At 43.2% G+C, this 25,945-nt stretch overlaps 1 protein-coding gene across 1 annotated transcript in view; it reads right to left on the bottom strand.

Moving 5' to 3' along the window:
- The window catches only part of SNRNP200 (small nuclear ribonucleoprotein U5 subunit 200), a 48,628-nt gene that overhangs the window by 19,766 nt on the left and 2,917 nt on the right, over nt 1-25,945 (bottom strand). Inside the window, exons 3-23 of the mRNA XM_081017244.1 lie at nt 24,202-24,373; nt 22,648-22,840; nt 21,458-21,513; nt 19,865-19,963; nt 19,447-19,599; nt 16,334-16,433; nt 15,264-15,400; nt 13,214-13,297; nt 12,824-12,997; nt 11,292-11,429; nt 10,982-11,137; nt 9,975-10,145; nt 9,567-9,760; nt 7,807-7,930; nt 6,012-6,161; nt 5,480-5,590; nt 4,600-4,731; nt 4,234-4,422; nt 2,462-2,659; nt 921-1,073; nt 329-409 (exon numbers count right to left, since the gene is read on the bottom strand). Of these exons, the coding sequence (XP_080873370.1) occupies nt 329-409; nt 921-1,073; nt 2,462-2,659; nt 4,234-4,422; nt 4,600-4,731; nt 5,480-5,590; nt 6,012-6,161; nt 7,807-7,930; nt 9,567-9,760; nt 9,975-10,145; nt 10,982-11,137; nt 11,292-11,429; nt 12,824-12,997; nt 13,214-13,297; nt 15,264-15,400; nt 16,334-16,433; nt 19,447-19,599; nt 19,865-19,963; nt 21,458-21,513; nt 22,648-22,840; nt 24,202-24,373 (2,965 nt within the window). The remainder of the gene's footprint in view (nt 1-328; nt 410-920; nt 1,074-2,461; nt 2,660-4,233; nt 4,423-4,599; nt 4,732-5,479; nt 5,591-6,011; nt 6,162-7,806; nt 7,931-9,566; nt 9,761-9,974; nt 10,146-10,981; nt 11,138-11,291; nt 11,430-12,823; nt 12,998-13,213; nt 13,298-15,263; nt 15,401-16,333; nt 16,434-19,446; nt 19,600-19,864; nt 19,964-21,457; nt 21,514-22,647; nt 22,841-24,201; nt 24,374-25,945) is intronic.

The following is a 25,945-nucleotide window of genomic DNA, read 5'->3' as shown; positions in this document are numbered from 1 at the left end:
CAGGCCCACAGCCACATTCTCCTGGTGTTGGCCAGACCCACAAACAAGCACACACACAACATACTAAACGTATATATATGTAGCTTTGCAAGTACACTCAAGTTTCACCATAGATTTTCTTCATAGGCTTGCTTTTTTAAAATGAAGTTGGTTTAAAACAAAACAGTTCCCAAGAGGGCAGCCAGCCAGTTACTCCCTTGGGTAAAATGACTCCCTGAACAAGTAGAACTAGTCAGAGGACAAAAAATGGGGAATTCATACAACTCAGGAACTTGCAGAACCAACCTCACGCTGGATATAAGCTTGCCCTAGAAGAGACAGGGCTTACCTTAGCACTAGGCTCCTCAATGCTTTCTTTCACTGGGATTGGGACCCGCTCAAGTAGCTTCTGCAGTTCCAGTTTCTCTTCCTGCAGTTGTTTTAAAAATAGTAATTAGGAAAGAACAGAGTAGGCTAGGCCACTCTGCCAAGCCTACAACAGCACAATATCCTTTTGAAATGAATAAAAAAGTAGGCCACTCATCCACTTCTGAGGGCCACAGATCAACAACTGCAGCAAGTTTGCATGATTAATGGAGAAATATGTATGCAGATATCAGTTTCATTCTCAATGGGTTTTCCACTGAGCTAAGCACCAGTACTTTATTCAAATTTCATTCAGTTCCTTATCAGTTTAAATACAAACATAGAAATGACAGCAATTTGAAAAAATCAGAACAAGTTGTGTTCTCTGGTTAGAGCCTTGCCGATCCAGTACCTTCATGTTTAAAAGTATTTATAGTCACAAAGACTAGGAATGTCTCCTCCACTCCACCAGTAAAAACAAGACCTTGCAGAAGAGGATACAAACTAAACACTAACAAAAATAACTACAAGGGCAGGAGGTGGGTATCCTGCCCAACAGATCTCTGGATTCATACCTCTCTCACGGTGATGTTCTTAAACTCAGAAGAAAGTGAGAAAACCCGGAAGAGTTCAATCTCACTCAAGGTGGGCTTGAGTAGTTGGTTGTAAGTCTGTATGGTCTCATTGGTGATATAGTAGTGGCTGGCAATGCGGCCCAGCTCAGTAACCTGGGGAGAGAGGGAGGAAAGCCACTTCTGGTTAACAAAATGGAGAGGAAAGAACAAACCAGGCTTAGGTTACTGAAACACATAGTTGGGGCAGCCCTCAATATTTTGAAACTTCGGTTCAAAATAGGGTGGGGAGGTTGGTGCACTGGAATGAGCACGTTTTAAGAGATTTAAATTTTAACAGATGTTCATTGGCACCCAGACTGTTTTCCAAGCATAACTGAAGGTGCAAGTTTTAACCTTAAAAGCCCCACCAGGTCTTGAATTAGGTACTTGGAAGGACCATTGCCTCCCAACAAAAGAGACTGTTTTTGAAGGCTGTTTTTGGGGTGCCTTTTGAAGTGAAAGGAGAAGCTGCTTCAAGAAACAAACTGGTTCAGACACAACACTAAGCCAGCCACTCTGTGGTTTGAATAAAATGGAGAAGCTTGAGCTACGTGCACCAACATGTGACTTGCACATAGACTACTTTGCTTAACCAGTTTGGCTTGGTGCTGTGTAAATACTGCTATATAAAATTGTTTTTTCCTCCACTCAAAATATACAAAAAATGGACAGTGGTGACAGAGATTTAAAGTATTTTTACATTGATTGGAATGACCACAGATGGAAAGGGGAGAAAGGATCTTTGCTACATCCCTGTCTTGTCATATATTACTACTTCAGTAAACAGAGGTTCAGTTTGGCTAACAGGCTTAGCCTCCTTTTTTTATTCATTTGGAATGTCTAGTGTGAAAATTTCTATGTAATGCATTCTGAAGCTTTGGAAACGGATAATTCTCATGTATAACAATGGAGAAATATACAATGCTTGGATCAAAGATGCATTTCTGCTCCTAGAGTATGCTGCCATCTTCATGAGGAGCATACATTGCTATTGTTTCCTGCAATTTTCTTAGTTTGTGCATCTCAAAAGTAGGGAAAAATAAGATAATGTGCTGAGATAGCACAGGATGCAACCATCTGCAACTCTTTAGTATTTAGCATACCATTTTTAAACCTATATAGGATGTCATTTTTAGTATACTTACCATTTTGCTTGTACAAACTGAAGCCATGTGTCATATAGCAAAATGTTACATACTAAATATACACACATCATTTGGGATTTGTATTATTTTGTATTCGTGTTATTTTATTTGTATTTATCTGCTTATTCTTGGGAGCCACCTAGGAAGCCTTTTTGGCTGAAGGGCAGCATACAAATAGTAACACATTTTATTTTAAAGCAGCAAAATAAGTTTTGTGTGATAAGAATATAAGAATATAACATGTGAAGATGCACAAAGAGGCTGGCAAAGCAGCTGCAAATAAGCATCCTGGGTGGCCAGACTCCTGATAAGACTAGCAGAAAGCACCTGCAAAGAGAGTTTGAACTCCACTCTCACCTGGAAGTTCCCTGTCTTCTTGTCGTACTTGACCAGGTTGTTCTTATCTAGCATCAGAGCTGCAGTGTGCACCAAATCCAGTCGGCGCTGGTCCAACAGTGGGTCTCCTTTCAGGTCATCATGCGATATCCCGTATAGAGTTGGGGAACGTAGCATTCGTATGTAGAGATAAGTATAGCCAAGCCAGTTTACAGCATCCTGCAGCGGCCAAGAAACACAGTGTCAGAGTCAGCAGTTTCCAGCAACCTGTCATGCCTCAAATTCTGGAAGGGATAGAATGGGGCAGAGGCCACAGGGACATCACAGCATGCTTTAAAGGCCACCTCTGCTGGCCATCAGGCAAGGGCAGGCATAGGCAAACTTGGCCCTCCAGATGTTTTGAGACTACAGTTCCCATCATCCCTGACTGCTGGTCCTGTTAGCTAGGGATGATGGGAGTTGTAGTCCCAAAACATTTAGAGGGCCAAGTTTGCCTATGCCGGGGCAAGGGCTTTTCCCACCTGCCTTGCCCCAACCTCCAGCCCTTTCAGCCCTAGAAGCTTTCAGAAGGGAGTTGCTGTCATGACCATTCTGCGTATGTGCCTTCTGATGAACTGAGTAGAAGACTATGAGTCATGGGGTGGAGAGTGTGTGTGTGAATTCAACAGTGCTTGGTTTGTTTTTGGTTGTTAGTTTGTTAATATTGTTTTGTGGATTATGAGTGCTGTCATGCTTTGTGAATTTTATAATATGACTTTTCTTGTGGTCGTGCTGTTTAGCCTATATTTTAAATTGTTTTGTTAATAGCATTTTATAGAAAGTGGTTGTTTTACTGATAATCTGTAATTGCTCTACTAATGATTTACGTTGTAATTTGTGGTGTTCTAATATATTATTATTTACTGTGTATAAGATGCTTTGTGACTTGTGTGAGTGAAAAGTGGCAAAGAAATATAATAAATGGAATGAAAATGCAAAGGACAGGTCCTTCAAATAATAGTGAAGAGGGGCACACCTTTGCAGATTCATTAACTAATGTCACATCCACACCAGCCATTTAAAGCACATTTATACCATTTTAGCAGTCATGGCTCCCCCCCCCCCAAAAGAATCCTGGGAACTGTAGTTTACCCCTCACAAAGCAAGAAACTGCATTTCCCAGGATTTGGCCAGGGTGAGGGAGCCAAGACAGTTAAAAGTGGTGTAAGAGTGTTTTAAACTGATGGTGTGGATGTGGCCTTAAGAGAAGAGGGGAAGACTGATGATTTTATCAAATGGAGCACTAAGATGTCACTGGTGAAATGTCTGGCAACAAGAGAACATTGTTTTGCAAGAGAATGCATAAGCAGGTGGCTCTTTGTTGTACCATCTGTTGCATAATGGGTTTCCACTAGTCAGCTGTTGCACTGGATTCCTATTTCACAGCATTAAAACTCACCGTCCACAGCACAAGAACCCTTGCACTAGCTGACAGAGAATACTGGATAAAGCCCTGAATTCTGAAATTGTCACGAACTAGGCTGAGAGGCTTCAGAGATGAACTTCTCTCACACACAACCCACTAAATACCACGACTACTGCCCTGCATGATTCTAGATGCCAGATTCACAGCTGAGTATCTAGCCTCCCAAAATGTGACTCTAGAACCATCTGAAGGACTGTTACACACTCAAAATCCCTAATCAGGTGTTGTGACTAAATGGTCTCCCTAACACAGCACCCCCCTTTATCTCTACACTGAGACACTAAAAACAGAGCAGCCACAAGTCATGACTGGGGTCTCTCCTCCTCACCTTTGCATTTTGGACGTTGCCCAGCACGACCTCTGCATTCAGCATGTCTGGAAGCTTCGCCACCATTTGGCTCTCAATGGGAAGCTGCTGGTTCAGTAGTGAGAGGTAATACTGCAGCTCTCCATGAGAAGTGATCAGGATTCCCTCGCCCTTGGTGTCGTACTGAGGTCTCCCAGCACGACCCAGCATCTTTAAAAAAACACACAAGTCAGAGAGGTAAGTTAGACCTCAAACAGAGTTTCTAACATTAATTAACAGCCAAGTGTCTTAAGAATATTTCTGCAACATCTAAAGAAACACAGAGAGAAACAGTGTCCTTAATCCTAAAATCCACTACAGTGTGTGCCTGTGTCCCATAGGAATTACCTGCAAGATGTCCAGGGCACCCAGTTCAGTCCAGCGACCTTTCTCTGGGCTGTACACCTGTGTCCCTTTGATGATGACGGTGTGAGCAGGAAGATTTACACCCCAAGCCAAAGTTGCTGTGGATACCAAAACCTGTAAGGGGAAAATATCAGGGTTGAAAGAATCTTCTGCTTAGTTTCAAAGGAACTCCCGACAATGCTGCAATACACCGCGGGTGGGGATTAAAAGTGGCACCCAATTTTAATAGAGCTTCGCCATCAGCCATCTTTGGAGACTGGGTTGTAAGCAGGAGAAGAGCAGACAGGCTGCACTGCATCAGTTTAAAGCAGAGAGGGAACCATGACAAGATTGTTTTGCTTCAGTGCTGTGCTAGGAGAAAGAAAAGCTCCCCATGCTCACCCCTTTGTCTCCCAAGTCTGCCCCTCCAGTCCCTACCCTTGATCTTTCTTTGCCCACATCCCAGTCCCTCAACCTATTTCTTCCCACAGTTCTTAACCTCTTTCCCCAACCCCTAGTTTCACTCTCCATATGCCTTCCACCCCTGAATCTATTTCTTTCCCTTCCCAGTCTCTAGTCTTGCTCTCTTCCCACCATGACAACTTAAAGTTCACGTGTGCCTCTATGTCAAGCATGTTATGGGGTTCTGCCTACCCCAAGCTCCACCTGCTGTTTGTTGTCTTGCCCTCTTCCCTGTCTTTCACCTCACCGGGAAGCAGGGTTCCAACTTGAATAAAATATCTGAAGGGGAGCCAGTCATGCCCCGCCTTGCATAATCGATCACATAATGCCATACATGGACACCATTTGAATGGCAATGCCCATCAACTTTGGAGGGGGTGACGCCTTCAAATATTTTGCTGGGGGAAATCTGCTGTCATACCTGGATGTGCTTGTCTGCAAACAGATCTTCCACCAATGTTCGGTCCACCCTGGTCATGCCAGCATGGTGAATTGCAAAGCCATAGGGCAGCAAGTCTTTAAGCTCCAAATTCTGTGAGCAAAAAACAACAACATTGCCGTCAAAAAAAACCAGTGCTTCCTGATTTTCTGTAGCTAAGTGAAGGAAGAGATGCGAACTTGTTCTAGAGAAAGAAAAGAGATGCTAGCAAGCACTAAAGATATTCTGGTGAATCTCTGAATTCTATCCTCTGAGGAGCCTGGGTTGACCTTCCACTAGGGGAAGGGACTCTTTCCCAAGACTTATGAAAAGAAAAGGTTTCACTTGGCCTTTGAAAGCAAACCACTTTATTTTCTGGTTCTGACACAGATTTTATCACTGCGTTGTTTCTTGCCAATTATTTTTTGGTTTGGTTATTTTGGTATTAATTTATATGGGTTAATTTGTGAATCATTATACAAATTAAATATGACAAAGTGGTAGATAAAGGTTGAATAAATACAGAAATAAATACCTTGCATTGCTCAGCTTCTGTCCTCAAGACCTCGGTGGAGGCAGATCCCTCTCGCAGGAAGAGACCCAGGGTGTCTTTCTCCAGACACATGTCCCTGATGGCTCGAGCAGTTTTCCCAGTCTCCTTCCTGGAGTGGACAAACACTAGCACCTGATTGGAGACAACAGAAATCAAAGTTATCAGTCCATGATAGCTATGCAATGAGAAAGCAAGCCATTGGGGACAGGGATCAAAGAGGACAGTATAAGTACAAGCGGAAAAGTCCAAAAGGTGTTCTGCCTCATGTGATCAACATCATGTGAGGAAAGGGGAAGAACTATATTTGCTGGCCCTGCATTCTCTTCTAGCCATATGGGTGAGGCCTGCAATGGAGAGCTTGCTCTGTGCAGGTAGGCTCCAGATGCGATTTAGACCCCTGTTCATTCAGATAAATGTTCTAAAATCATGCAGGGAGCCAACATGATTTTTGGTTTATAAGAACACACACATTCTGAATAAATGGAGAGCACCAGAGTCAATTAACAGTGGCATAGAGGAAAACAGCCCCTTTCCCACTCTACTGCGTGAGAGTAGACTGTATTGACATGTCTGAAAGCAGCAGCAGCATCTGCTGGAAAGAGAGAACCCCAAAACACAGATGAACACTATGCATAACTCTGCCTGCTCCTTCCTAAATGTCTGTACAAAGAAAAGCTGGATTAGGGCTCAAGAGGAGAGCAGTTTAGAAGGGCTTACAGGTACTCAACAGATATACCATGACATTAGCTTGCTATGTGCTTCAGATAGACGGCAGCCCACCCTCTTTTTCTCTATACTATAAAATATAGCTGTAGGACCAGGCAAAAAAGGGGAGGCAGCACAGGTTTTTGTAAGCAGAAGATTCCAGGTCCTGTTCATTTAAAGCATTTTTACCGCACTCTTCAGCTGAAGAGGCTCCCAGTGTGGATTAAAAGTCACTAAAGAAAAAGCGAAAGCAGCCTCTGCTCTCAGGCTTGCAATCTAAAACCCAGATACCACCAGTTAAAAAGACCTCGGCACTGAGAATGACACCTGGAGAAATCACAGGAAGCTGCTACCTGTCAAGGTAAGTTATATTGGGTCAGACTTGACATGTTCAAAATGTACCCAATGTTAAAATTGCAACTCTTGTCCACTTAAGTGCACTGCAGTTACAACCAAGAGACCCATAAAAATAAAAAAGTCAATGTTCAACAAAATGGGGAACTCCAGCTGGGTTATAGAAGAAACACCATAGAGGCTGTAATGCAGTTCCAAATCACCAGCTACCCAGCAGCCAGGACGACATTCCCAACAACGCATGCCTCTTCCTGAGAAGATGCACTTCACCACATCCCTGAGCCAAGAAAAGATTAAGAAAGGATATTTCAAAGTGGGGGAGGGGATAGAAAGCAATGGCCAAATAGGATGCCTGAAGGTAAAGAGGGGTGCACAGAGATGCCTCCACCCACTTGCAAGTTGTTCTTCCAAAATAATTAATAATAATAATAATAATAATAATAATAATTTATTTATTATTTATTATTTATATCCCGCCCATCTGGCTGAGTTTCCCCAGCCATTCTGGGTGGCTTCCAACAAAGTATTAAAATACAATAGTCCGTCAAACATTAAAAGCTTCCCTAAACAGGGCTGCCTTCAGATGTCTTCAAAAAGTCTTGTAGTTGGGCAGATGCCACTACCGAGAAGGCCCTCTGCCTGGTTCCCTGCATCTTTGAGATGCAACCACTCTTCCCACACCCCCTGCCCCAATTTACCCAGAGATGAAAGAACCTACCTGGTTCTTCCCAGCATGCTCCATGATTTTCTCATACACAATCTCATTCATGATCTGGAAGCGCTTGATTGCTTTCTTCTCAGTGATTCCCACATAAGTCTGTTCCAGGGGCACTGGGCGGAAACTGCAAAAAGTGTCAGGCATCAAGTAAGTGACAAGCAAAAAGGTAAGATCTGCAGAAGGCAATTACTTCCTCAGAAATCTACAGTGAAGGAGCAATGGCATATTTATCTACCCTACAAAATACACTGCACATCCCCTTCTTGTTTGACATTAAAAAACAACTCCATAGCTGCAAACAGGTCATTTACCTAGAGAGCAAATATATACAGGCAAACATAGTGCACACAGAACTTTGTGCAGAAACACCTGGTTTATTGAGGCTAGGACTGTAGTGATACATCACCCAGGATGAGGGCCAGAGCATGATGGCGGCTTCACCCCGCAGTATATGGCGAGTGAAACCGCTGCAGCTCCCGAGTCCCACTTCTTTAAACTGCTCTGCTGAGGGGCACATGGCTGCACACACCTCAGCAAAGCCTTTTAAATAACCCGCCCCCCGTGCAAAGCCAGCGTTTGAGGGGGTGCCTCAGCACCTTCACCGCAGCCAACTGCCGCTGTGCGCTGGGGGTCGAGGCACTTCTGGGCTGAATATGATAGAAGGTTGGACAACTTAATAGAAATATATTAAAACAGGAGGGAGGAGAGTTTAAATTAAACAAATTAAGGTTTTATCAGAAAGTTAACAACATGGATACAATATAATCATTTGAATGAAATATTTAAGAAAAATAGAATACAAGGGTTTGGGAAACAAATGTAACAACTGGAGAGAGATCTGTTGGAATGCAATGTTAAAGTGCTGCCTAAAATGTATAAGGTATTATTGGAATGGGAGACAAAGGATGAGCAAGTAAAATCTTCAATGATACATTGGGAAATAGATATTGGTTATAATATAGATATGGAAATAAGGGACCGATTGTAGAATACGGATATAAACTTTACAGCATGCTATGGTTTAAGAGAAAACTACATGAAAATGTTATAAAGATGGTATCGAATGCCGAGTAAATCGGCAAAAATGTATAAATCAAAACTGATTAAGTGTTGGAAATGCAAAGAGGGAAAAAATGTTTTTTTTATCATATGTGATGGTCCTATAGAAAGGTTAAAGCTTAATGGGAAATGATATACAATGAATTGAAAAAGATGTTTAAAATAACATTTGTAAAAAAACCCCAAAGCTTTTCTTTTAGGAATTATAGAGGGAGAACTACCTAAACAGTATAGAAATGTATTCATGTATGCGACTACAGCGGCGAGAATGCTATTTGCCCAAAAATGGAAAGAAGAAGTCCCGATGAAAGAAGAATGGATACAAAAACTTATGGACTATGCAGAAATAGTGAAATTTAGTGGAAAAATAAGAAATCAAGATAACAAACTTTTTATAAAAGAATGGAAATGGTTTATTTAATATTTACAAACAAACTTTAAACAGATAAGGACATTGGCAGAATTATTGTAATAACCTGCAGTTTCATAAAAGTATATATTTAAAGTAGATGAATAAAAGAGTAAGTTAAGTTAATTTAGAATATGCAGGAAATGATAAAAATAAATTTAAGGAACTGCAGAAAGAGGAGGAATGAAGTCGAGTTTTGAAATGTGAGAATGATTATAAAACTATTGAAATGCATATAACTGAAAGTCATAAAAAATAAAAAAGAAGACTCTCCACAGCACACACACCATACCTGTTGTCAAAGTAGAACAAGCCTTTGGTAGGCTCCACCCTCAAGAACGTAGCCACATCCTCGTAGTTTGGTAGGGTGGCACTCAGCCCAATAAGCCGCACATCTTCTTGAGTCATCTCAATGTTGCGAATGGCTCTGGCCACCAAAGCTTCCAGAACAGGGCCCCGGTCGTCATGCAGGAGGTGGATCTCATCCTGTAAAATGCAGGAAGCATTACCCTCCTTGCTCAGGGGGGTACCACACCATTTACACATCCCCAATAGAGCCCAGAAACCATTACATTTGGCTGGTTGCAATTCTGAGTGTCTCAAATGTTCTCCCACCCAGAAAATATCCCCAGCATTGCTGTGTGTAGCAGAAGCACAGACCCTCATCACAGCTCAACGAGAAGTTTCCAAGGCAACTCACCAAAATAATGAGGCGCACCAGCTGGGTATAGGTACGCTCGCCTCCTTTGCGGGTGATGATGTCCCACTTCTCTGGAGTGCAGACAATTATCTGAGTGGCGTTTATTTCTTCCTTGCACAACTGGTGGTCCCCAGTCAGCTCAGCCACAGTGATGCCATAAGTGGCCAAGCGCTAGAAGGAAAATTGGAACACAGCTATAAATAACAGATGTGCATTCATAGCGTGCTTTCAAGTATTCCACACACATTACTGTTTAAACCCTAACAGCAAGTCAGTACTGCCTCTAAATTACAACAATGTGTGGTTGAGAGTGTGGGGCACACCTGAAAACAGTCTTCCGCAACCTAGAGCCCTCCAGGTGCTTTGGACTACAACTCCCAGCAACCCTAGGCAGCATGAATGGCAAGGCTGCCTTAAACTGATTAATAGGCCCAAAGCAAAGATCCAAAGAGCCCCTAATTCAGACTTAAACGCTATTCTCCAACAGCTCTCATTAGGTATCGACTCTTCCCCCTAGCATCCATAAGAGAGAGAGGCAAGACAAACAAAGCTCTTTCCATTGGCTGCCTGGACACTACTGCTAATAGGCCCAGCCCTTTTGAACAGATGGTTAAAAAAAAACTGGTGGAATGGCCGCAAACAAAGTAACCTTGCTTGTTTTCCTCTTCCCTCCACTACTTTTTCCTATTGTGCTGCATCTATTACATTGCAAGTTGTTTTGGCAAACACTTTTCTGTTTAATTCCTTGTACAGTGCTTGTTTTTACTGACCCTTTTTGTTTTAATCTTTCTATTTTTAAAATACTTTGGTTGCTTTTATTTTATAAGTTGCCTTGATACTTTTATTGTTGGGCTGCCATATAAATTTAAATGATAGTAGCAATAATGTATTTTATACACCTAATAAGCACAAGTGGAAAAGCTCCTCAGAACACTGGACACCGCCTCTCCTCCATCCACTCCCACCTGGTGAAGGTCTTATACAAGCCAACTGCTGTTTCCTCTTACCTTCCCAAAGCTGCCCACCATTTCCTGGACTAAAGACCTCATTGGTGCAATGTAAATGATTTTGAAGTCATCCACGTTGATTGTTCCATCAAGGTTGATGTGTTTCCCAATCTCACGCAGCATACACATCAAAGCCACATTTGTCTTCCCAGCACCCTGGAATGAAGAGTGTGTCAAAGAAAATCCTCACTCTCCCATCCCTCCCCTCAAACAGGAGACCAGAAAGACATTTCCCCTAGTAAAAATCAAGGAACAGTGCAGAGGCTCAGAAAGATCAATCATATTTGACATCAGAAAAAGGAACACTCACTGTGGGTGCACAGAGTAGCAAATTTGTATCTGTCTCAAGGGCAGCACGGTACAGTTTGCTCTGAATCCGGTTCAGTGTTTTGAATCCCTCAAATCCAGCCTGTGCATATTTGGGGAGCTTGTCCACAGGAAGTAGTTGCTGAGAATAAGAAAAGAAATAATGGTTTTGTCCAGCAAGTCAGTAACAAACTCATGAGACAGAAACCTTATAGATGGAACAGAAGCAGTTCAAATCCACAATTCTCTCTGAAGTCACTTTAGAGGAAAGAGCCTATGCTGCCCATTGGCCCATAAAAGCAGTGATGCAATTAAGCAGACTAAAGTTGTAAAGAGGATGACAAATCTTAGATGGGCAGCAAATGCCAAAGCAATTCTTCCAAGATGGCCCTGGTGACTGGAAGGACATAGAGCCTTGTCCAAATTCCTAACACATCACCTGCTCAACAAAGACCTCAGCAGCAGTTAGCTGCTACAATGTCTCCATCATCATCATCATCATCATCATCATCATTTTATTATTTCTACCATGCTCATCTGGCTGTATTTATCCAGCCACTCTGGGCAGCCTACAGCATATATAAAACATAATAAAAACCAAAGCATTAAAAACCTCCTGATACAGGGTTGCCTTCAGGGGTCTTCTAAAAGTTGTGTAATTTGTTATCTCCTTGACATCTGAAGGCAGGGCGTTCCACAGGGAGGGTGCCTGGTTCCCTGTAACTTCGCTTCTCTCAGTGAGGGAACCAACAGAAGACCCTCTTGATGGATTTCTCACGTTTCCAAGGTTTTCTCTTTTGAGAGCAAAGCTCCAGTCACACGGCTCTCTCAATGGTGCCACCTAACCTCCCTAACAGACTGCTGTTATAGACTTTATTTGTCCAGGATTTTTAAACTGGAGCTTTTCCTGGGGTAATACTGCTGCTATTGCTTGGTTCTCTTTACAGTCTCAGGCTATTGTCTAGACTAGCCTAGACTAGCATCTCAATCTCTGCTTTTTTCTCTGTGGTCTCTCTAATGAGCAACAGAAAAAAAGCAGAGGCCGAGTTCATACAAGGACCCCCTGTGCAAGCACCAAGACACTAGACAATCCAGTGGGACCTCTGGTTAAGTACTTAATTCGTTCCGGAGGTCTGTTCTTAACCTGAAACTGTTCTTAACCTGAAGCACCACTTTAGCTAATGGGGCCTCCTGCTGCCGCCGTGCCGCCGGAGCCCAATTTCTGTTCTTATCCTGAAGCAAAGTTCTTAACCTGAAGCACTATTTCTGGGTTAGCGGAGTGTGTAACCTGAAGCGTATGTAACCTGAAGCGTATGTAACCTGAGGTACTACTGTAGATCAGTAGTTAGCATACAACCTGCTACCAGCCTGAGAGACCAAGAAACAGTAGGATGTGCAAAGAAGGCTTCATGATTGCTGAAGGCATCCAGCAAGGCTGCTAGTTTGTGAATGAGTGTGTTTGGTGCAGTCAAGACCACAAGCCCCCTGCCACAAGTGCTGTCTATATAGAGGGGAAATAAAAAACACATCACCAACCTCTTCTGAACCAAAGGGCTTCGGCTTCAGCGCAGGAACATGAACTTCCTCATAGCCTTTGCGTTGTCTGCGGAAAGAGCCATCTGGCAGCTGGCATCGCTTGTTGGCCATGAAGTGACTGCCTTGGGCAAACACAAGGTCCTCCAAGTCTAAAACTTGCCGAGGGGCCAGTGCCTGAAATGGACAAAATGGAAATTTCCATCAAAAGTAGTTCATTAAATTAAGATGCGATAGCACAGAAACCCGTAAAAACCCCACCCCACCAATCTTTCATTCATAAACAAGCAGGGGAGTTAAGATGAGGAATGATTCCCCCCCCCCCAGTTCGTGTAGCACCTCACATGTAGCTCAGACCCCCCCACCTAAGAATATTTGGTGAAGCAAGAGTACCTCTCCTCCTTGATCCAGATCCATGGTTTCCATGTCAGTGTCCATGCGGGACTGGCGGACACGTTCCCTGCGAGAGCGTTCTTCCTGAAGTGGGAGGACACAAACTCCACATTAGGGTGAGTTTTTGTTCCAAGGATCCATACCAGGCTGCTCAACAATGGTGAGCTCCTATATACACTCAGCACTTTCTCCTCTCCTGACATCTTGTAGTAAATTGTGTGGCCAATTTGAACTTTGCCCTACAAAAGCTTGCAATTCTGATCCTTCTTCCTTTCCACTGCCCATTGTGTATACAGTGGTACCTCGCAAGACGAATGCCTCGCAAGACGGAAAACTCGCAAGACGAAAGGGTTTTCCGTTTTTGAGTTGCTTCGCAAGACGATTTTCCCTATGGGCTTGCTTCGCAAGACGGAAACCTCTTGCAAGTTTGTTTCCTTTTTCTTAAAACCGTTAATACAGTTGCGACTGGACTTCGAGGAGCAACTCATAGCACGCGGTGTGCGTCTCCGTAGGGGCAAGAACACGTGAAGGCGGGTTCTGAGGGAGAGGGAGCTTTGTTTCGGCGAAAAATAGCAAGGCGCGCACACTTCCCTCCCCACAACTCCCAGTTCGGGAGGCCAGGCTCCAGGGCTCTTCGGATGGGGCTCCTTCCTTCTCCCCCCCCCCCCAGCGCCCCGGCGGTGACAAGAGCGCCTGCCCGGGCGCTTTCCAACCCCGCGACGTCTACGGCTGCGGCAAGTTTGCCTCTCAGTGTGTGTGTGCGCGAGTGTGTGTTCTCCTCGCCCCGCTCGAGTTAGTCCCGGCGCAGTGCAGGCAGCAGGTGAGTCGCCCTTTGGCAGCGTGGAAGGCGCCGGGCCAGGCAAGGTCAGCTCGGGAGCCACCGGGGACGCGCCCCCGCGCTCCTCTCCAACGGGCTGGATGCACCCCTCTCCGCTCGCGCGCTGCTGGCTGGCTGGCCGGCTGCAGCAGCAACAGGGGCAATAGGCATCCACTGTCGCCGACGCTCCCTCCCTCCCTCCTGCCCGCGGCGGGCGGCTGGCTGGCTGGCGCTCTCGCTTTCTTTCGGGCTGCTGCTGCAGAAGGGATTTTGCACCAGACAACTTTTAGGCCAGTAGGAGTTTTGACTACCGCGGCGACAGCAGCAGCAGCAGCAAGACGGTGCCGACTGTAGTGCAAAGGGTCGGAGCAAGGCGAGCCGAACTGATCCCGGGGGCTCAGGCAGCAACCTCCGCCCTGCCTCCCCCCACGCCCCGCGCCCGCCTCTCCCTCCCTCCCAAGCACCCCCCTTTTTTGAGGTTTTTGAAGACTTTTGAAGCTTTTCCAAAACTTTCCCGACACCGTGCTTCGCAAGACGAAAAAAATCGCAAGACGAAAAAAATCGCAAGACGAAAAAACTCACGGAACGAATTAATTTCGTCTTGCGAGGCACCACTGTATGTCATTTCCAATAAGGCACAATAATAAATACTTTTTCTAAGACATAAAACCCACTGAACCAAAGTTAACATATATAATAGGACTGTGCTGTTACACTCACAATAGAGTAGTGGTTCCCCAATATTTTCAGACCACTGCCCCCTTGGTTCTATAAACTCTTCCCCTGTGCCCCCTACCCTAAACTATAAAAAAAGCTTTCGGAATAGCAGTTTCAGAATAGCAGTTTCCATGACCCACTAAGGAAGATAATAACACATTAAAATTCAAACCAGCAACAATTAATTACATATGTTCAAAATCCAAAACTATTTAGTTTAAGTGATTCAACAAAACTGATGAACTTGTTCCACACTGAGTAAAATCATGGGAAGAGAGGCTACAGTTGAAACTTCTGCTTGGTCTTATAATGTACTAACGGCCTGAGCAAGTCGATCAGCCAAGATTCACTCACTCTCATGGTCTGACCTGCCTTACAGAGCAATCATTGGTGTAAAATGGAACAAGGATGTATTGCAACCCACATTGATGCTTTCAGGCCAAATATATAAGCAAGCCACCACAATTAAATCATTTTTACTCCAGATTCCTTCCCACCTCCATCCCCAATCCTTACCCGGATCAGATCTTCCTTCTCCGTCTCATGTAGCTGATACAGGAACTTTGACAACTCAGGGTCAGATTCCATCTTCCCCATAATCCTCTCCTTCTCAGCTTCACTCTGAGCACTAGCCAAGAGGGTACAGTACAAGACTGGGAGAGAAAACAAATAATTGTAGTATCTTATTCTACTCCTGAGAACTCCAGACAAAACACACAACTGAATCCCCCTTAAGGACAAACAAAGGAAATGAGTGGTGACCGACTGTACTTTTTTGTCTGTACTTCCCAGAGACAAATGATCTGGTGCAGAATTTGTATTTCTAGGGATCTGTATTAACTTTCTTCTAATAGGTATTTAGGGCTCAGTTTAATTTTTAAATATGTCAGTTACCTGTAGAAGTACAAAATAGGGCAGCATATTTTCATTCTGCACTGCTGTCTCTTCTCTCCCATGTTTTTTATTAATAGTCCTCAACTCACACAACTAACCACATTTTAACACTATCTATGCCCTGTGACAGTCCTGATCTGGATTGGTGGACACACAGGTGCTATTTAATACACAAAAAAGCAACCACACAATAATGAAACGTTGTACAGTTGTACCTTGGATCCAGAACGCCTTGCAAGTTAAACATTTTGGCTCCCGGACGCCACAAACCTGGGAGTGTTCCGGTTTGCGAATGTTCTTTGGAACCTGAACGTCCAATGGGGTTTCCGCGGCTTCCAATTGGAAATCGTGTCTTGGCTTCCGAATGTTTTGGAAGTCGAATGGACTTCCGGAATGGATTCCATTCAACTTCCAACGTACCACTGTACTTCATATCATTCCAAGTTAGGCCATTCTTATCTAAATATCTTAGTGCAAATGTGATAAGACACCACCTCTCTCTCTCTAGTCTTTTGGCACGTGCAGAGGGCTGGTGGGGGGTGTTACTTCACTTGCACTGCTTTTTATAGAAGGTAAGAAACTGCTAGGTAAGAAATTTCTCCATACAACTCCAAGTTCTCTATGCACGCCAAGATTTCAGACAACCCAATATTTTGAGATCTCTACATAATAACAATATAGCAAGCACTCACTCATCATTCTGTGTTGCCTCAACACTTTGATGAAGTCAAATGTATTAAAACCCAGAAGCAAGACAAGCTGGTTTTCACATTCTCTGTCATCGCCGGCAGTCTGGGGAGACATGAAAGGGGAGCAGTGGAAATAGGTCATGTGACAAAGGAAATTGCTCGATTGCTTCTCTTTTCCCCTAAGAAAGGCGTCATGCATCTCCCACCAGTTATTCAAATCCCCAGGAATGGCTGACAGGAAGATGCCGGGAAAATAGAAAAATCCAGTTTACACTTGAAATGGCCCATCTCCCTTTACACCAGGGGAGGTTTGTCCCCTTCCCAAGCCTCTGGCAAAAGTATTCCCTGCTCACCTATGAAACATGACATTGGCTGTCATTGGGCAGATGGAGGTATGTACCACTCACTCCAATGTGGGGTGAGAGAAACATCAAAAGCTGACCTGTTCTATGCAGCTTTGTCCCCTCCCTCTATCACAAATGTGTTGCCAACAATGCAGTGGCAGCTGACCATTCCCACTGCTTACTCATAAGTAGACTAGAAATACTGTGTTTTTAGTGAATAGGTTAGAAGCAACCAGGTTTTGAGCCCCCAAGCTCTCTTGTTTTCAGAATTCTCTTTCACCATCTATCTGCCTTACTTCCAATTTTTAAGTTTCATAATTTGATGAGTGGGAACTGTGTGCATTTGCTAGTCTTGGAATTCTGAAATCCCCACATGTTTAGGCCGTTTGACACTACTGGATGTCTAAGATATGGGTTGTTAAAGACCAGCACACTGCTTTTACTTGGGGAAGACTAGGAGAATGGACTGCCTTCCTGTGTAAACCACAAGGGGTCCGAGAGAGAAACAAGCATGCTCTTTGATCTCCAGGGTAGGCTACACAGCTGGAAGCCAGCCCTATATTGCCCAACAAGTCATCAGAACTTTGGCCTGAGAGGGTGGCAGGGAGTACTGACTTGAAGTCCCTTTAAAAGAAATTGCTGAGGAGCATCCCAGGTCAATCTCTGCTAAGAATGTACGGTCTGACAAATTCCTCCATTGCCTCACTGACAATTTCATTTTCCAGAAGGTGGAAGAACCAACAAGGGGATCATCTATCTTGGACCTGGTTCCCACCAATAGGGAGGAACTGATCAATGAAATGGAAGTACTCGGAAACTGGCAAGGAAATGATCATGTTCTCCTGGGTTTCAGGATACAGAGGCAGGGGGAAACTGAGTGTAGTCAGAGAGACACTCTGGACTTTAAAAAGGTCAATTTCAAAAAGTTCAAGGAGCTACTTATGGTCAAAAATACTCAAAGAGAAGGGAGTCCAAGAAGGAGGGGAGTTTCTAAAAAGAGAAATATTGAAGGCCCAAATGCAGACAATACCAACAAGAAATAGGATGTATAAACTTACAGATGAGCTGAGAGTTAAGAAGGGCATGTATAAGAAATGGAAGAAAGAGGAAATCACAAAGGAGGAGTATACTCGAGTAGCCAACAGTTGCAGGGGAAAAGTCAGGCTGGCTAAAGCTCAGTATGAGTTCAGGCCTGCAATATAGGTTAATAATAATTTTTAAAAAGGTTTCTTTGGCTATGTCCGAAGTAAGAGGTAGAACAAACAAGTGGTAGGTCCTTTGCATGAAGACGAAGAAATGCCATTGGGTGACAGAGAGAAGGTGGAATTATTCAGCACCTACTTTGCCTCTGTTTTCACCCAAAAGGAAACCATGCCCAGCCTAGTGATAGCAGAATAAATGATGTAAGGAGGGAGCTGCAGCCCATGATAGGAAAAGAGATAGTAAGGGAACACATAGCTACTTTAAATGAATTCAAATCTCCAGGGCCTGATGAGCTGTATCCAAGGGTACTAAAGGAGCATGCCAATGTAATTTCAGAAACTTTGTCTATGATCTTGGAGAATTCTTGGAGCACAGGTGAGGTCCCTACAGACTTGAGGCGGGCAAACGTTGTCCCCATGTTCAAAAAGGGGGAAAAGGAAGACCCAGGAAACTACCAACCTGTGAGCTTGATATTGATACCAGGGAAGGTCTTAGAATATATACCACACCTTTGCAATCCTCCTCCAAAAAAGGTCAACAACTCTGGGCAATCCTCCCCCAAAAAAGCTTCCTGCATTTTCTTAAATCCCGAAAAATAAGGGGAGTCTTAGACACGGGGGCGTCTTATACACTGAAAAATACGGTAATTCAACAGCCGGTCTGTGAGCACTTAGAAAAGGATGCTGTGACTATTAAGACCCAGCATGGGTTTCTCAAAAATAGGTCATGCCAGACCAATCTGATTTCTTTTTTTGATGGAATTACAAACTTAATGAATCAGGGAAATGCTGTGGATAGTGTATCTTGATTTCAGAAAAGCTTTTGACAAAGCCCCCCGTGGTATTACAGGGAAGTAATAGTGCCACTCTACTGGAAGTTTTTAAGCAGAGGTTGGATATTCATCTCTCATGGAGGCTTTAGCTGGGATTCCTGCGTTGCAGGGAGCTGGACTAGATGACCCATGACTCTTGGGTCCCTTCCAACTCTAAGATTCTATTATTCCTCTCCCACCTCAGGAGAGAAAGTACCCAGAAGACCATGACTTGAGGTCTCAAGAGGAAGACAGGCACAGGTTCTGGCACTGGCCTTCCAGATCCCAACCATTCAGGGCAGATTTTAAAAATGATGGAGAAAAAGCAAAACCTAAAAGGAGCTGCCAAGAGAACCAAAGTAAAAGTAGAAAAATAAGAACAAATAAAGCAGGAACCTGAAAGCAGAAATCTAAAATGCAGCTCTATATAGACAAGGCAGAGACTAAATTGAGGGAGGCGGCTAAGGGAGTCACCCATCCCACGTTTCAGGCAAAGATCCCTGCCTCTTCTAAGCCGGAGTGTATGAGTGTGTTAACCCATTGTTGACACCTGCACAATTCCAGGAATCAAGGCAATTCAAAAGCCAGAGCACCTGGGGAACTACACACAGTAGGTCCAGGTCTTCCTCCCTTCTTAGAGAAGCCACACATGCAATATATTGTTGTTTTTCACATTAAGGTACAAATATACAGTAACAGCTAGCACCAGTCCAGGAAAGAAGCAAGCAACCAGAAAGAAACAGAAGAAAACAGAGCACCTTTAAGATTTCCAGCACTTCATCAGCTTTTTTCTGGGATACGATGGCATCATCATAGAAACGGCTCAGTTGCCGCTGCAGCCAGAAAGCGTCAATGTCTCGGGGGTGCAGGTCTTTCTTTTTGGAGCTCATCAGTTCACCTGAGGCCACAAGCTAAGAGAAACAGAATTATCTGCACAACTTACTTGGCACACAGACATGAAAGCTTACAGCACACAAGGCATAAGAAGAACTTGGTGAGGAAGGCCACATGTTTTCCTCCACAGTACGGCATATTCCCCTAAGGAGTTAGGAAGTTCTCCTAATCCACATAGTATCAGAGATTCTTAAGTTATTCTGGACATATGCACACAGGCTATTGACAGTCACCACCCTAATAAATGGCAAAAGCCTTTGAATTTTTCCCTGCATGACTCACATTGGCTGAAAGGGTGCAGCGAACCACTGCCTCATCTCCTTCCATGTCATCGTCAGAAGCCTCATCCCGTACTTCACCGTAAACATCCTCATCACCCTCCTGTGGGTGCAAGATAGTTCATGTTCAGTGCCCTTTCCAAGGACATACCACAACACTTTCAACCACATAACATCTCTGTTAGGAGAACCAAAGACTACCACTGTTGAACATCTACCAGAAGTGATGTTACATTAAAGCAAAGGCAGGCAGGAGTTGAGGCCTAGAAGAAAACCTCTACTTGGAACTAGATACAGTGGTACCTTGGTTTACGAACTTAATCCGTTCTGGAAGTCCGCTCTTAAACCAAAGCGTTCTTAAACCAAGGCATGCTTTCCCATAGCAGCGGGGGACTCAATTTACAAATAGAACAGACTCAACAGGAAGCAGAACATGTTCTGCTTCCAAGGCAAAGTTCACAAACCAAAACACCTACTTCCGGGTTTGCAGCATTCTTAATCCAAGTTGTTCATAAACAAAGCTGTTCTTAAACCAAGGTACCACTGTATTGTTCGCTGATCAAACTTTTTTTTGTTATTTATATTTTATTGAAGTGATTTTAATTTTTAAAAAAAGATACAGAAAAAAGGAAGAAAAGAACAAAGATAAATATAAAAAGGAATATATATATATATATATATATGCGCAAAAATGCAGTATACAATAGTCCCATACGTTCTTCTATAAATTGCTACAGTCGTACCTTGGATCCCGAACACCCTGGACCTTTTCGCTCCTGAACGCCGCAAACCCGGAAGTGATTGTTCTGGTTTGCAAGCATTCTTTTGGAAACCGAACATCCAGTGGGGCTTCCACGGCTTTTGATTGGCTGCAGGAGCTTCCTGCAGCCAATCAGAAGCCACAATTTGGTTTTCGAATGTTTTGGAAGTCAACAGACTCCCAGAATGGATTCCATTCGACTTCCAAGGTATAGTGTTATTATCCTAATTCTTATGTAAATGTTAATAGCCTACTACCAGGGTTCAAATTCTCACTCAACCAGACATTCACTCTCACCCTAACCTACCTCACAGGGTTGTTGGAAGGATAAAACAGAGAGGAGTGGAGAGAAATACAAACTGGTTTGAACTCCTTGGAGGAAGGAAATACCATGTAATCAAGTCAATTGGTACAAAATAATAAACAGTAGTATTGCAGCTACCAGTGTCACTTTAATGTTAAAAACATCAAATGTAGAGTTTTCTAACATGTTGGCAACACTTCACAAACTCAGGGTTGTATTCAACTAAGTCCTTACTCAAAGCAGACCAAGTGAAATTAGTGAACCTAACCTAGTCATGTCCACTAACATCAATGGATCTGCTGAGCAGGACCAGCACTGACTGCCATCCATAAACTGGAAAGGAAGATAATCTTAGAAAAAGGACATGGGAAAAGAGAGGACTGCTTGTGTGATTATTGGATGCCTACATTCAAACTCCCATCATCATGAAGAAAATGGAATGCTCTTTCTCCTTGGGGGTGCATGCAGACAAAAGGGCCACCCTCTGCTTGTCTGGAATATGCATATCCATTGACCCCAAATGAATCACTCACCTCTTCATCAGACTCAAACTGCACATTCACCCCATAGGTCTCGTCAATGTTGTCATCTACAAAGGAGGACAAAAATCAGAAACAAGCAACATCATGTGAGCAGAAGAGGTCACGTGTACTATATAGAATAATCCTGAGCTTTATTTGAAAAGCAGTGTCCTCTGAAGGCAGGCAAGCAATGATTCATGCTCATAAGCAACCTGTAATGCAGCTGTGCAGAATGTCAGACTGTGCTCTTCAAAAGCACTAGTCACAACTTTGCATGCTACCACTAACCAACATTTAAAGTGGTTTGTACTGCCACATAAGCAGCAGAATTCAGTGCATGGTGGATACCTCAATAGATGCAAGAGGCATCTGGGAGCCAACATATGAAGCTAGCCTACTATTAAACTCTGACTGAAATTGGCTCCTCAAAGGAGTAAATTCCCCCCGCTGGGGTTACCCAAGAAGCTCTAACTGGAGTTGTTAAGGGCTGAACATGTAATACACGTGCTCCATCAGTCAACTATGATGTCTCCTCAACATGAGCTACCCTGCCCAACAGCCACCACATTCTGCCATGAGAACACATTAGCAGATGCTTCCAAACTTATTCACATCTCAGTGCTACTTGATGTCCAGGACTGGGAAACAATACTTAGCTCTAATCTCTCTACTACCTATAGCAACCATTCAGGAACAACTTTACAATTTCACTACTATAACTCCCAGCTGTGCTAAGAAATCAGGCTCCTCCCTTCATCAACTGTCACCTGGCATCAGCCGCTACATCACGCTACAGCAGAGGAGAGGAGAGAAGAGAATCAGGGCCACTCCAGCAGCGTAGGTCATAGAATCATAGAATGGGGAGTTGGAAGAGAGCCTGAGAGTCATCTAGTTCTAGTCCAACTCCTGCAATGCAGGAATCTCAAACTTTTAGCTCCTCTCCTTTAACCTTTCCATCCTAGCTAGTCATGAGATGAACTTCCAACTAAGAACTTGTACCTGAGTTTACTTATTTTTTCCTCCATCCCAAACCACTTTCCTTTTGTGTCATACATTTTTAGACTGTAAGCCTGAGAGCTGGTGCAGTATTATATGAAGTAATTTTTAAGTGGCTCTGAAAACCTTTATTATTCTGTACAGAATTTAGTATCCAACTGATAAACACAGAAGAAGCTAAAAGATCCTGAGGCTGCAGGCCCTACCCATGTTCTGGATCTCCTTGTCCCCGCCATAGTCTGTGATCTTCTTGCCCAAGTTCACCAGCACATGATAGCGGGTGTCATCCGTCTGTCCCAGTAGCAGATCGATTTCTTTCCGTCGCTCCTTGTCGCGTAGTTTTTCATTCTTGAGGACCGCCAGGACTTCATCAGCAGCTCCACAGAGAATGTCTCGGGGCTGCAAGAAACAAGACTTGACTTACTCTAGCGCCCAACTCAGGTAATGAGTGCCAACAAGATTGGAGCTAAAAGGGGTAACTGACAAACAAGAGGTGCATCAACAAGCTTGGGAAAATGCCAAGTTTTGCAGAAATATAAATAGTACTTTTAAAATTACACTGACAGGAAGAACTGTTTGACAGTGGAGCAGACTTCCACTTGAGAGGTTTTTAAGCAGAGGCTCAATGGTCATCTGACATGTATGACCTAGTTGATATTCCTGCATTGCAGGGGGTTGGACTAGATGACCCCAGGTATCCTTTCCAACTCTACAATTCTATGATTCTGTGATGACCCTCTCCACCCAAAAAGTCAATGAGGGTTAAGTATGCCCAGTTGTCACAGAATGCTGACTACCAGTTGAAAGAAAAAAATGGGATATGGAAGGATAAATGCCTTCCCTGAGCATCTCACAGAATAAATTACTTGGGGATGTGGGTGGTGCTGTGGTCACTGAGCCTCTTGGGCTTGCCGAACGGAAGGTCAGCAGTTCAAATCCATGCAACAGGGTGAACTCCTGTTGCTCTGTCCCAGCTTCTACCAACCTAGCAGTCTTAAAGCATACCAGTGCAAGTAGATAAATAGGTACCGCTACAGCGGGAAGGTAAATGGTGTTTCCATGCACTCTAGCACTCATCACGGTCCTCTGTGCACCAGAAGCGGTTTAGTCATGCTGGCCACATGACCCAGAAAGCTGTCTGTGGACAAGTGCCGTCTCCCTCGGCCTGAAAAGCGAGATGAGCGCCACACCCCATAGTCGGCTTTGACTGGACTTAACCGTCCAGGGGTCCTTTACCTTTTACCTTTACCTACACTACAATATTTCATTACAGGTCTGACATGTATTTCCGAGTACGTCTCCATATACCTGAGTTTACTTCAGGATAAGCACTGTTTTTTCTATGGTGTGAAACGAAGGGAAGCAGGTGCAATATTTCAGATGATGGACACATCATGCAGACACAAGACCAGAAAATCATTTAATAGAAATAAAATACATCTCTGAGAAATGTCCCCATTTGTTATTATTTATTTCTTGTATTCATTTGCATTTCTACCATCTCAGCTCCACCACGGAAGGAAATGATTCCTAATTGCTAAGCCACATATATTTAGTGTTAGCTGATTACATTATTTGCTAGGCTTGTGCAATTAAGTTAACTGAACACATAATGCCGGATATCGGTATAACTACAGAAATTTAAAATGCTTCATATGCTTACATTATTACTCTCTTTGGTCCATACACAGAGCAGAACACATGGGGATATTAGGCATCTAGTTAATCAATGCCCCTAGAGGATTACTTTCTTCACTCACCTGATCTCCAAGAGCTGCCTGAATGAAGCTCAGCAAGACTTCATAGGTTTCTCGGGTCTCCTTGGTTTTGGGTTTGTAGATAATTCCCACCATCTCATCAATGCCCTCAGAAAGCAGAGTGTAACCTTTCATCTTGTTAATGTCATGTCTGTCCTCATCTCGTTTCCGCCTCCTAGAAAGATGAGAAGATCGATGGCACACAATCAGGAAAGAGAACACCTGACCAATTCATAGCCAGAAGAGATAAGCACATGCACACACACAGAAAGCACATGCTTCTTTCCCGAAGGCAGCCATGTTGAGGGAAATTTTTAATGTTTGATGTTGTATTGTGTTTTAATTTGTTGTAAGCTGCTCAGAGTGGCTGGGGAAACCCAGTCAGATGAGCGGCACATAAGTTTTTTATTTTATATTATTATTATTATTATTATTATTATTATTATTATTACTGCTACTACTATCTTAGGGAATAATGTTATTTTTACTGATGTTGGAGTACTACCATGTTTTCAAGGGTGTAGCTCAGCAGTGAATCATATATTGTGCATGCAGAAGGCCCAGGTTTAATCTTCAGCTACAAGGATCAGGGAGTAGTTGATGGGAAAGATCGGAGTTGCTGTCAGTTAAAATAAAGGGGCAGGCTAGAAGTTCCCTGAACAACTTAAATGCCCCTATAGCAACGATGGAAATACAACAGGTAATAAACCAGCTCAAAATAGGTAAAGCACCAGGGCCAGATGGACTATCAGCAAAATATTATAAGAAACTACAGGACTTCTTACTCCAACTACTGAAAGGTGTAATGAATGAAATTTTAGTAGCAGGAAATGTTCCAAATTCATGGACTAGTGCTTATATTACACTTATTCCGAAACAAGACTCTAATGTCAGTTAAAAATGACAGGCCGATCTCTCTATTGAACAATTGACTATAAGCTATTTGCATCTATACTGGCGAAACAGACGAAATCCGTATTAAAGGACATAATACATCAAGATCAGGCCGGATTCCTCCTGGGCAGGCAGTTGAAGGATAATGTAAGGAACATAACTGATATTATAGAATACCCTGAAGTAAGAAATGATAAAAAGCAGCGCTGATGTTTACAGACACAGAAAAGGCCTTTGATAACATTTCATGGACTTTTATGACAGAACTTTTAGAAAAGATGAACTGTGGAGAGACATTCTTGAAAGCAATTGAGGTAATTTATTCTAACCAATATGCTATGCTGATAGTTCTTTTAAATTTTTCTGTTAAGACATTATTTACTAAGGGGACAAGAGAAGGCTGCCCCTTGTCACCGTTATTGTTTATATTGGTTTTAGAGGTTCTAGCTAAAAGAATTAGATCTGATGGAGAGATAAAAGGGCTAACAGTGGGGCAGAGAACATATAAACTTAAGGCATTTGCCAACAATGTGGTGATATCGGTAGAGGAACTTTTGGTCAGTATACCAAGGGTTATAGATTAAATTTTTAAAGGTAATTGAGTGAAAGTCTAGAGTTAAGAAGAGCCTAGAAATCTGGGGAAGGATGAACTTATCACTTATAGGGAGGATATATGTGATAAAAATGAAGTATGGGACAAATACAAATATTTATTGGAACACAAAACACCATGGTGGCTCTCTCCACTTGAAGCAATACTGGTAAAAAAAAAAGGAATATGAGAAATGATCGTGCAACATATAAAGAATTATTAATAGAAGTAGATCAAGATTTAAAATTAAGGAGGTTTGAA

Source organism: Podarcis pityusensis (genome assembly GCF_964106645.2).
Source record: "Podarcis pityusensis genome assembly, chromosome: 8".
NCBI classification, from domain to species: Eukaryota; Metazoa; Chordata; class Lepidosauria; order Squamata; family Lacertidae; genus Podarcis; species Podarcis pityusensis.
The sequence above is the reverse complement of the archived record's forward strand: the minus strand, read 5'-3'. Positions and strand labels throughout refer to the sequence as shown.